We start from the raw sequence: 12,575 nt of genomic DNA on the forward strand, positions 1-12,575 counted from the left end.
CCAATCACACTTTCATTCAGCCACATTCTATCAGCGGAAGACTCAACTCACAAGAATATTATGCATAAATAAAGTCAAAGGTCAACCATCTATCTAATCAACAACTAGTAGAAATGAAACTAATCAACACAAAATAAATCAACACTCTAGTCCATGAAGCCTCTATCGACAATTTAAGAGGTGCCAATAACAGATTCATGGCTACCGTAAATCAAAATAAAAGAAAACAAACTCAAAGTTGAAAAGATAACGGCGGTATCCTCCGAAAATAGGGAGGACTCACCAACTGCTGGAAATGAATAGATCTTCAACGGTGCGCCTGTTGATGATCTCTAATACATATCTCTGTATCATGAAATGATGCAGACCAAATGGCGTCAGTACGTGGAATGTACGAGTATGTAAAATGGCAGAATAAAACATGCATCAAGGTAGGATCAAATCAACCCAGAATCTCAACTCAGAAGAAGGATCAACTAAATCAAGATGTCCTAAGTTGAAAAAAGAATATGATTTAGACAAGACCAATCATATGCAACCCAATCCAATCTATTCTAATCCAACTCGGAGTACTATCACGACTATTATGGGAGTTTCTCTTATCCGCCAACTATCACTTATGAGCAGTGATAGTACAACAAGCCGACGTTGTTGTCACGTCCGTTCATACCTTTCCAGGGTAGGAACAAATCAACAATCATGGATCCACAATCAATCAAGTCTTATCATATCAGGACAATAATTTGGGAAACATCCGACTTTAACGATCCAATCCTTTCCAGGGTAGGAACAAATCAACAATCATGGATCCACAATCAATCCTTTCCTACGTTTGGCGACGTAGTTATTGGGTTCGAGTTATTATTTACTTTTATCCAATTCGGTGCTCGATACTCCCCCTAAGACTCAATGCTCATAAAACTCTATCCAATCAGTTCAATCTAATCATATTGACAAGTCTCATGTGGACCCCTATCAATTTATCAATTTTATCACAATCAAATCTTTCAACAAATCGTACTATCCAATTAGTTCCAATCATATCTTTCAAGAGTAGTTAGATATACTTGTATAACAACAGTAAGTTATGTTCCTATTTTATGCAATTCACATCCATAGCTATCCCAATTCATGTTTTTCATTCCAAGCAATACATATACATAATTATTTACAATCAATATATATATATATATATATGGCTACAGTTTATGAAATAACATATGAAAAGTAATTGTTCAAGAATTCAAGTCATGAAGATCATCAATCAATTAATAGTATGTGAAGATATTCTAGGTTTTTTGGAAAATTCAAGAAAACGATCATGGAGGGTTCAAGTCTTTCACAATTTCTATCCAACCCATCTATGGGGCATATGGAAGAACTCAATCCATATTTTAGGTTAGCCTTACATGCCTTAAAAGCTATATAAATCTTGATGAAAAATCTTAACTTGAAGAAGAACAATCAAGAGACCTTTTCTTGAAATTCTTGGATTTGTTTTCTTGAAAACCCTATGGTTAGGATTTAAGATTTCTCTTAGCGATTCATGAATAGATGAAGAAGTTTGGATTGAAAAACTTGAAATCTATGAAGGAATTAACTTGTTGAAGAATCTTGAAAAAGAATCCTAACTTGATGCTTTCTTGAAAATTCCTAAGCGTTAATGTTTAGAAGTGAATGGGAGGTTTTTTTAATGAGGAAAACCGATTTCTACTAGTTTAAGAACATTAGAATAACTCCCCAAAGGGTTATAGGGCAAAACTATCCTTAAAAATTAAAGGGGGCATCGTTCGTCTTAGGCAGTGGAGTCTATGTCCTCTCCGCGTCGCGGATCCATCGCGGACTTCTGTGAAGATAAAACATCTCCAGTAAAATGGTCATAACTCTTTACTCCGAACTCCAAATGAGACAAACTTGGTGGCGTTGGAAAGAAGACTCAAAGACCTTTAATTTGATAGTTCATGCGCCACCCAATTCATTATATTTTAGGAGATATGATCATTTGAAGTTGATCCTTATACGAACTCATCAGAAAACTTAGCCGATAGAAATTCTTTGGACACAGCTTGGTGTTAGGGATCCCTTATGACCCTAAAACACATCTAATACACTTCGAATACTTAAGAATTGATCCTAACTCATATATACAACTAAAAGTCACTGAGTTCGATCCTACACGCACATAAAAAATGGTTCGAGTTTTGGCGAAAAAAATTGGGGTGTTACATAGAACTCTCTTGTGTTTTTTTTACCACATTAAAAAAAATGGAAAACAACTTCTTGATAATCTTTTTCTGTTAAAACAAAAACTGGAACTCCTTCTTGTGTCTCATTCAATTGAAGTTCTTGGAAATGGATTCTTGCAATACATATTCTTCGAAATTTGAAACGATCTTTTTAACAGATATAATTATAAAATTTCAGAAGGGGAGCCTTGGAATAAGGGTTCAAGCCCTGAAAACAGTATCTGTCAGAAATGCAAAGTAAGACTGGGTTGCTCTTTTAATTATAAAATTTCAATGTAATTTATTTCCTTAAGTACGGCCTAAAGCCCTAAAACATATAATTAGACAATTTATTACACATCTCACATCAAGTATTATATTGAAAAGACATATTCTTTAATTTTTGGTCGGAGATAATTTAGGACACTAAAAATAGAACACAGGAATTAATTCATAATTAATTTGAGTGATTATTTTCTTAAAAATTCAATTGAAATCGGGAAAAGACTTCTATTATTATAAGATGTGGTCCATTGGTAGACCGACCCAGTCAACACGGTTATATGGGCCCATCTTACTTGAGGCTGCTGATACTATTGCCCAGTCCCACAAGGACAATTGCTTTTTTTCCTTTTATTGTTTTATGTTTAGTGTTTACGTTGGAGTTCAACTATATCTGAATTTATGCCGCAAAAGGGCTCATTTGAAGAAAAAACAGTTTTTATCAAGAATTTTTTTATATTCAAAACTCAAACTCAAGACTTCTGATTTAGGGAGAAACAACTTCATCCACATTCGTGGTAGGACAATTTCCCTTGTATGGAAACTTTCCCTTTCATTGTTTTCTTAATTTACAAGTGGGTATTTTTTATTATTTTTTTGTTTCTCACTTTGTCCAAGATGACCAACGTGCACTAATACTCAATTTTGAGACTCTCATTTAAATTATATTCATAGTGCCTAAAAGTTTATAATGTTGCTTATTTCAAAAAATAGACATGCAAGAATTTGAAGTTAAAGCTTGATAAAAGTCTAAGTTGAGACAAGATGCATGTGTACAATTTTATCTGATTGAAGTCCAGACATATAGGAGTGGGCATGATATGATATTTTAAAATTTGGTATGATAATTTTGATATTCGATATTTAAAAGTACTATATTATTTTCATACTAAATTAACTCAGTATGGTTTGATATTTTTAATTTCGATTATGATATTTTGTGGTATGATTATTCGATAACCATAATTTATTTGACTTCGACTTACGTATAGTCATAAAATAAAAAATATATAATTTTAATTTATTTAAAACTTCTCAATCACATTAAACTTACAACTATCTTTATTATACAATTCCACAAAAAAAAACATTTCAATCACAGTCGAGTAGTCAAAAATGCAAAATTTAAATAACAATACCTAAAATTATGCATTGTCCTCTATGATTTTTCACCAAAAATTTCATTGGCCGATATCTTGACATATGTAGCTCCATGAAAACTGAAATACTTTGAAAACGTAGTGAATATGGCTTTTGAATCACTTTGCAAAAGAAACAGTAGGAGCATATATATTCCAACTTTCAATTTAACTATAGAGGTGGATATAATTTTATTAATTGGAGATATATATGTATATATATAATAATCTTAAATATAATATATATGAGATCTATGTATTACTATAAAACTTCGATATGATATATGATATTTCGATATTTATTTTTAAAATGTCAAATATCATATCAAATATTTAAAAAAATTAAAAAGCATATCAAATTTCATATAAAATACCATAATATTTATATTGCGATGTCAAATTTTTTGTATCTATATAATATTTGATATATATCCTATCATGTCCACCTTTACAACAGATGTGGTTGAAATTCAGTCAGTGCCTGAACTTTAGTCGTTTTTGTCTCAACTTTAGCATATGTGTGACTCAAGACATGGTATTTGGAGCTAATCCTGACAAAACCTAATACAGACAAAGGATGTGAAGTTGCACCAAATTGGCTAGATGTGTAACTTTTTGTTAAAAAAAAGTGAAACTTAAATAGTAGTGTCCAAATAAAATAGAGATAAATATCAAAAACATATTTGAATTATTACATTTTTTGAATTTTATATTTAAACTAGTGAGAGTGTGAATTTCATATTTAAACTATCATTTATTAGTTTGAGAAGCACACATCTCTCTTTTATTATACCCTCATCATGGTGTGTGCATTACACTCTCTTTTTTATTAAAAAATTGTCATATCGCACTCTACATGAATAAAACATTTCACCTTAAAAAAAATTAAAAAAATTATTAGTATTAGTTAAAGTTAAATACTAAAGTAATACTATTCAAAAAAATATTATAAAATAAAATATAAAATATTTTTCTTGCCTCACTCCACCACTTCATCCCACCGTAACCCCTTCCCCCCCCCCCAAAAAAAAAAAATTAGTTTAATTTTTAATTTTCTTTGTAAAATTTTTAAAAGGAATTCGTACTCATCTACCCCCTTCCCCTTCCTTCATATAATAATTTAGATATTGTTTTAATTTTTTAAAAGAAATAATTCTATCTCACCAACTTTATATATATATATATATATAAATATCTTTTACTTGCCACAAGACTTTTGAAAAATATATTTTTTTGTTATATTCGGTATGCAATTAAAAAAATATTTTCCTAAAAATATATGTACATATCTAATACAAAACGAGAAAATGTAAAAAAAAAAAATAGGAGCGGAAGGTTTGATAGGGTGGGTATAATTTTATTATTTTTAAAAATAAAGATCATATCAATTATTTTAGGAAGAAGTGGGGGAGGAGGTGAAGTCAAAAAATATCAAAAATATTTTATGAAAGAAATTTTAAAAAATAAAAGGGCGGGGATTGTCGGGGGGTGGAGGTGGGGGTGGGGGTGGGGTGGATGGGGTAGGAAGGAGGTGGTAGAGTTGGGTAAGAAAAATATTTTAAATTTTCTTTTTAAAAAAATAATTTTTGGGGGGATAATAATACTTTGATCTTTAACTTTTAACTAATATTAAAAGTTTATTTTATTTTGTCAAGGTGGAATATTTTATTCATGTGCAATACCATGTGACAAGATTTTTTCAAATAAAACAGAGAGTGTATTACACACCACTGAGGTATGTTTTTCAAACTAATAACTGATAGTTTAGGTATGAAACTCATAATCTTAATAGTTTAGATATGAAACTCAAAAAAATGTGATAGTTTAGGTATGAAACTCGTAATCCTAATAGTTTAGGTATGAAACTCAAAAAAAGGTGATAGTTTAGATGTCTTTTTGACATTTATCTCAATAAAATACTTTGTAAAATCTTTACATCAAGGCCCGCTTTTGGACCAAATTGATTCAAATTTGTGTTGAAAAGTCCATTTTGAGGATAAACCACTTCCTTTCAAAGGTGACTCTATTTTTAATATTTGAACCTATAATCTCTGGTTAAAAATGAAGGAATACTTACCATTTTATCATAATTTTTACGAGACGAAGGGAAAGAATTAATGTTGCACTTTAAGTGATATCATGGAATTGTAAGTACTATATTATAGTTCAAATTCATCTTCCTAAGATTAAATTTTGAATTAGTTGTGCCTATGTAGAAACTACTGGTACTTTATTTCTTAAGAGGAGAAGGGAAAAGGAGAGAAAAGCTAAGGGCTTTGGTTGGACTTATTAAGAAAAAAAAAGGTTCACATAAAACAATAGTGGTATAATAATTGATTGATCATACAAAAAAATTAATTTTTACATTACTTTGTATTTGGTTGACAATATTTAATAATACATGCTTTAAATTATGCAAAAATCTATGTATTACTTTGTGCTATATAGAAGATGAAATAAAATATTAAACTACAGAATTGCTCTTAAAGTAGGCGATATTTTATGTACTACTATTTATCGCTTAATTAAAGGATATAGTAATAATTGTCAATTTAGACCAATGGATAAATTAACTTATCGTATTGGCATCCCATGACTTTTCTTTAGCACTATTTGGACATATATTAGGGACTTTAAAAAGTCCAAATTGTATACGAAAGTCTACAAAAGTCATCTTAATGAAGACTCAAATGGTAAGTTGATTATTTTGTATTCCACTGATGAAAGCAAAGATTGTACAAGGAGATAACAAATGATGTTCCCCACTAATTTAGACTTACAAACTTTAGGCTAATAAGGGCGAAAGGCGTTCATTTGAAACTTTTGATCAAAAAATTTCACTGTGTATTTTATATTATAAAAATCTCGATTTCGAGGATAAATTTAACCTGACCTATTTCATAGTCAACTCTAAAGAATTTGCTAACTCACTTCAAATATCTGATAATAGTGTTTTACAAGTGTAATATTAACACTTAAATCCAAATCCTTCTGGAAGACCATAAAGAAAATTATCTATACCTCAAAATATCCCAGTCTCCATATAAAAATAGGGGAAATGCTTAAATTTGCTCTGTACTATTAGGGATTTAAGAGTATAATAATAATCGTTGCACAAGCTGATCAATCTATAAGGTTCTAGCAAAAGGGACTTGTTCTTTGAATGACAAGGAACTGATCCTCAATATGAACTCGTTCCTTACCGCTTGATCATCAGAATTAAGAAGCATACAGACAAATAACAAGATCAATGGGGAGCTTACTGTTTACATGGTCAACGGGCTGAGCATAATGGTCATGATAACGAACCAGCATAGGTTGGTAACATGGAGACGGTCAAGATATTTCATGTTACAAGTATTGATCTTACAAGAAAATTATGTACAAGACATATTTTTCAAGAAGCAGCACTAAACAACTAGTACAACTGCCAAGATTACATAACTTGTGACATAAACACAAAGTGGCTTTCTTCTCATTTATAATGTGGATCCTGTTCTATTTACCAAAGCAAGTTGTATTATAAGAAGTATGCACATAGCCAACAGTACCTTTTGATGTTTGTAACAACCAGTGGAACTTCTCTTCGACTAGGTTTCAGCATTGCTCTGCATCCCTTCAAAAGGACTGTCTTCGGCTTTCGTAAGCAAATCTAGAATCTAGAATATCCAACTGCCGTTTTATCCATGGTGGATCGTCTGTTCTGAGCCAGAGAACTTCACCAGTATCTCTGTTCTTAAAGTCTGGGTATTTAGGATTGACTTTACTCTTCCTGAAGTCCATCCATTCAAAAGGGCTAGCGAAGAAAATTTGCCACAATTGGATCCGGTTCCTGTACTCCTCCCATTCATCTTCACCTGAGAACGCAAGTAAATGGACTTAGAAATGAGTTAACGAGTTTGAAGAAGCATGGACATGTCGGATCAGTAAATTTCAATACCCAATATGCCTTGGCATGGTCACCATCAATCTCTCTAAGGCTTAATTAATTGGATTACTGGGTAACCACGCTTTTTGGTTTGGTGCTAAAAAAAGTTCTGGCACATCAAAGTCTGTGCCTGTGTGTAGCTCTAAATTATAGTGGTGATTGAACTTCAAAGGACAGGAGCAGAATCAAGCATTCAGTATCAAATGTTTCAACACAACGCTCAAAGCAGCAAAATTGTTAGCAGGAATGTCCAAGCAAGTTCAGATTTCAGTTCACGTCTCAGTAACCCATTTGTACCAACAATCAACCAAATGGAATGGTCATAGGGGGCAAGAGAAATATAAAAAGAGGAAACCTGGATTATGTGAAGCATTTTATAAAGTCTCTTTAGTTGTTCTTTCTTTCTGTTGTCAGGACAGAAATTCCCACGCCATCCATTCTAACTCAAAGAATTGAAAGGTGGAAGCTACAACAAGTATCATACTTAGATTTTAAAATTAGGCTATAGTGAATGTGTCAAAAGTTAATATTTGATTTGTATTAATTCTGAAGTTCCGTTCTAGAAATTTAGAAGTTATCCTCCTGCAGTCTGCTATTTTTCAATTATCCAGAAATGCCGCAACAATGCTCTATTCAGGCCCATTCCACTCCAATTTAGAAAATGTTTGTCAATTGCTTACAATCTATTAACATCATAACTAATAAGAAATGCTCAGAAAGGCAACATGTACCTCCTGATTCTTTCTTCTCAATTTCTGGGGTTGCTGAGGCTTGAACATCTGGAGTCACAAAATTTATTTCCTTGACATCTACCTTCACAAAAGAATCAGTACATGAAAACATGAAACGAAAAAACATTTTTGTGCAGCACAAGCTACATAAAAATATGATAAAAGAAAATGAGAAAGCATTTTGTTCAGCATGGGATCTCAAATTTACAAGAACACATCTAATGCAGGATCGTGTTTTCTTTAGGGTATATTTTATTTGCCATCCTTTTTGTTCTTTGAAGATCCAAGAGAAAAATCAAAAGTTAAAGAATAGGTGAACTTATGTCACAACTTTCTCTATTAACCTTTGTCTCTAAGGAGATATTCAAAGCTGATCATATCCACACACCCCCACCCCCACACCCCAGAAAAAAAAAAGGCAGCTCATACAGGAAAGCTAAACATCAAATGGCAGATGCAATTCTAATTAATCACTTCTCTGAAACATAAAATTGTGCGCTATGTCAAAGAGAATAAATGGAACATTATAAGAAGACAACTGGATTTCTCTTAATGAGTTGGCTATGCTGCAATAATACCCTCACCCCCCGTTATCATAGAATGTCACAATGCTACTAAAGAGCAAAATAGCTTGAGTTTGAAAGAGAAGTGTGTCTGAGGATGAATTATAGAAACACTAATAAGCCATAAGGCAGATAATGATAATCTTATGAAGAGGAAACAGACTATGTGCAATCTTATGTATCATCTTATCCTCACCTCGGTGTCCCTACCAAGAAGGTCACTTAGTTTGTTAAACAAAAGAAAGGTGCTTGCAAATTTGTATCCAAGTACTACCTATACTCTTGTCCTATTTATTGCAATTCAGTCGAGCTTTTTGACAAATAGATGAAATTTGTCATAGTCCTGGATCATAACACAAGGGCAATGCCCAGAGGGCAGTCCTAAGCTTGCTGGATAACCAACATGCCCAGGTCATTGTAACAATCCGAATTTCTCAACACAACACTAAAATATAGTATATCTACTGAATCCAAATTACAATTGAGAATTGGAGCAATAAGGTAATAATGAACAACACTAATGGGGAAATCTTAGAATAACAGGGGAAGAAGGTAACCAGAAGAAGATGAGATACTATAACATAGAAGGGAGACGAGGGGATAACAGACTGAGCCAAAGCTTCAACATAATAGGCATAGAACGATTCTTTCTAACACACAATCCTCTTTAACCAGTTGCTAAATGGCCAGGATACCCAATAAAACTCTCCAACATTTTACTCGGCCCAATAATCCCAACTGAATCATTCTCCTTCACCAATTCTAGCCCATAGACCCTTACGGATCAAGCTAGGCTCACAACAGTCATTGCATGTTGTAGACAAATTACAAGGCGGGGAATCGAACCCTCACCAACAAGATGAAGATGAAAGTAAGTTCTGGTAGACAACTAACTGAGGTATTGAGATTCCTACATCATAGTTATCCTATAACAAATACTAGAAAAATTTGTATCAAAGATGAAATTTTTATCCAATTTTCGCTACACCCTTCTATTTACAATTATTTTTTTCTAGTTACAAACCTGGTATCTCTTCTTATGTTTACCATTCTCATCAATCTTGGTGTATGATCCCAAATGACCCCAAACATATACCAAGTCATTCGATTTCAAATGCTCCATTGACACTTCCGCCATTTCACCCCACATCTTCAGCATAACTCTGCACACACCACCAAAAGCACTGTGTTAATATTCCTCAGACGATCACTCAATTAATAGTAATAGTAATTAATTTGCAAATAGCAGTAAAATTAGAGTCTCACTTAAAAGACGGACGGAATTGAGAAGAAGCGGAGACACTGAGTAAAGTATGAACCCCAAAAGAGCCGTTTCTGGTGTTAACTCTCTTGAACGGGTAAGCGATTTTTCCTATGAGACTGACGGAGTTTTGGAGAAGCTGGTGTTGTTTTATGTTTGATGGGCGTTGGAATTTGAGGGTATGCTGATACACTGCACTTTCTTCGGCTTCACTATCGTCACAGTAGAAATCCCCCGGCCGGTGAATCTCTGCCGCCGCCGCGGTTGAGGATAAGTGATGGTGTCGGAGAACTTGGGCGGCTGTTGAAGCTGGTCTTTTGAATACAGCGACGGAACGGGCGGCTGCTGCTGATGCCATGGAACTTTGGCAGCTTATTTTTTTCGGCGGGTGTTTTTAGTCTGTGACAATCGCTAATCACATGTTTAATTAAGAGCCACATGGCCCAGTACTCATTCTTTCGGTTACTTTTTACTTATCAAATCTTTATTTTACACATTTATTAAGAAAATAATAATTGATATAATATTTTATTTCGATTAATTTATAGAAATTTAAACATATTTATTCACTCTTTTTTTAAAATATATTAACTCAATATTAATAAATTGAGAATATAATATGAAGAAAAAAATTATCTTTTCTTGATTTGATAAAACTGACAACTAAAAAAGAAAATCAAATTAAGAAATATTTGACAAGTAAATAAGAATGGAGGGAATAATAACTACATTTAACTCCACCTTTAACTAAAAATATCGGGTTTGAGTCTTCAATATGAAATACTAGAATTTGAGTCAGCGTGAAGAAAATACTTTTGGAAGCATTGAAATTTAATTGGAGCTCTAATTCAGAGATTATATACAAGATAAAAAAAATGCATAAATCTATTAAATTGTCATAACCTAATTATCATATTTAATTATATAAATGTTATAAGTCAATCCATTTCTATTTGTATATTACTTTTCTTATCCGTTTTAAAAAATTAATGTTTCCTTTTTTATAATAATTTTTTAATTGTAATTTTTCATACCACATGTAAAACAATTGGATCGGTGTCCCGATGTGTCGCTAATCGGATCGGCACCAGTGCTGATCCCACGGGCCAAATTTTTGAGTCCGGCCCAACTCTCTTTACATCTCCAACTAAACCCAAGTTCCTAACCTTCTAAATCGTGATGATTTAAGAAAAAAAATAGTGAATTAGTCAAAATTCTCAATTTATTTAGTGAAAATAATTATAATTTAAAAAAATTATCAATAATAGATATATATAGTTATATGGCAAATTAAAAGTATCCCAATTTAATTCATAATTTTTCTCTACTTTTTATGCACATTTTAAAAAAAATAAAATAAAAATTAATAGTAAACTGACACATGTTATTTTCCACATTAACTCTTCTCTATCTTAATGGTCACTTTATTTCCCCAATTCACTATTCTCTCTTTAATTATTTTTTTCAATTCCCGCTCTTCTCTCTTACTTCTTCTCTATTTTTTTCAAAATTTTCAAAATCTATCCTCAAAATAATCCCACTGATTCAGGTAACAAATCTGTATTTTTGTTAATAGTAATTGTATTCTTTAATTATATTTATAGTTTAACCGAAAATGATATTTTTTATCTATCATTTATTTTGTATTTATCATTTAGTATTGTATATTTTCCATGCAAATTGTATTTCATTGAATTTTTGTATCATTTCTGAATATTTATAGGCAAGTAGATATGTATTCTATTATACATGGTTTGTATTTCATTACATTTTTGTATCCTTTTTGAATATTTATAGACAAGTAGATTTGTATTTTATTCTACTAATTTGTATTTCATTGCATTGTTTTGTATCCTTTCTGAATATTTATAGGCTAGTAGATATGTATTCCATTCAACCTGCTTTGTATTTTATTTTATTTTTTTTTCTTTTCTGAACTATGGTTCAATTTTTTATCATTAGACCATCTTTTTGTTTTATGTATCATTTCTCAAGTTATATTCCTTTTCTATAAGTATGTTGGTTGTGTTTTCCGGACCGATCTCTTTTTTGTAGCCACAAATTTTAACAAACGAATTGCATTTATACGAGAATTGAAGTTGTTAATGGAGGATGAGGAAGAAGATTGAAGCTCCTTAATGGAGAAAGAGATGAAACTGACCATTGAATTCGCCTATTTGTATCTCCTAATAAGTAATGTAATTAGCATTTACCATATTTGAAAGATACTCTCTCATAATTTTCTCCAATCTATTTTTAATTATTTGTATTCTATTAAGTAAAAAAAAATACAAAAACATCTAAATAGCAAGTCAAATTATTACTATTTTCAATAAATAATAAAATATAATTAAAGAGTCTTATTAAATATTAAAATATTATTGTTTTGAAAATTTTCTCATTAATTAACAGCGGTCTAGTTTTGGGCGTACTTGACCTTTTTGAC

The 12,575-nt window shown here is 31.7% G+C and overlaps 1 protein-coding gene across 1 annotated transcript; it reads right to left on the bottom strand.

The window, feature by feature from the left end:
* Positions 1-6,929: 6,929 nt before the first annotated feature.
* On the bottom strand, positions 6,930-10,568 carry LOC129904156 (protein OSB1, mitochondrial-like). Its single transcript, XM_055979701.1, has 4 exons — positions 10,135-10,568; positions 9,893-10,031; positions 8,306-8,387; positions 6,930-7,503 (listed from the first exon to the last, which is right to left on the bottom strand). The coding sequence occupies exons 1-4, from the start codon at positions 10,485-10,487 to the stop codon at positions 7,265-7,267; spliced, it is 813 nt and encodes a 270-aa protein (XP_055835676.1). The 5' UTR covers positions 10,488-10,568; the 3' UTR covers positions 6,930-7,264.
* Positions 10,569-12,575: the final 2,007 nt, after the last annotated feature.

This window comes from Solanum dulcamara, chromosome 9, assembly GCF_947179165.1.
Source record: "Solanum dulcamara chromosome 9, daSolDulc1.2, whole genome shotgun sequence".
Classification (NCBI taxonomy): domain Eukaryota; kingdom Viridiplantae; phylum Streptophyta; class Magnoliopsida; order Solanales; family Solanaceae; genus Solanum; species Solanum dulcamara.

Excerpts from the sequence above, each read along its gene's own strand:
- LOC129904156 (XM_055979701.1), bottom strand. The coding sequence starts at position 10,487 with ATGGCATCAGCAGCAGCCGCCCGTTCCGTCGCTGTATTCAAAAGACCA. Across the intron at positions 10,032-10,134 it reads CAATTCCGTCCGTCTTTTAA|AGTTATGCTGAAGATGTGGG; the intron begins GTGAGACTCTAA and ends TGGTGTGTGCAG. Across the intron at positions 7,504-8,305 it reads TGAGAAGAAAGAATCAGGAG|GTGAAGATGAATGGGAGGAG; the intron begins GTACATGTTGCC and ends TTGCGTTCTCAG.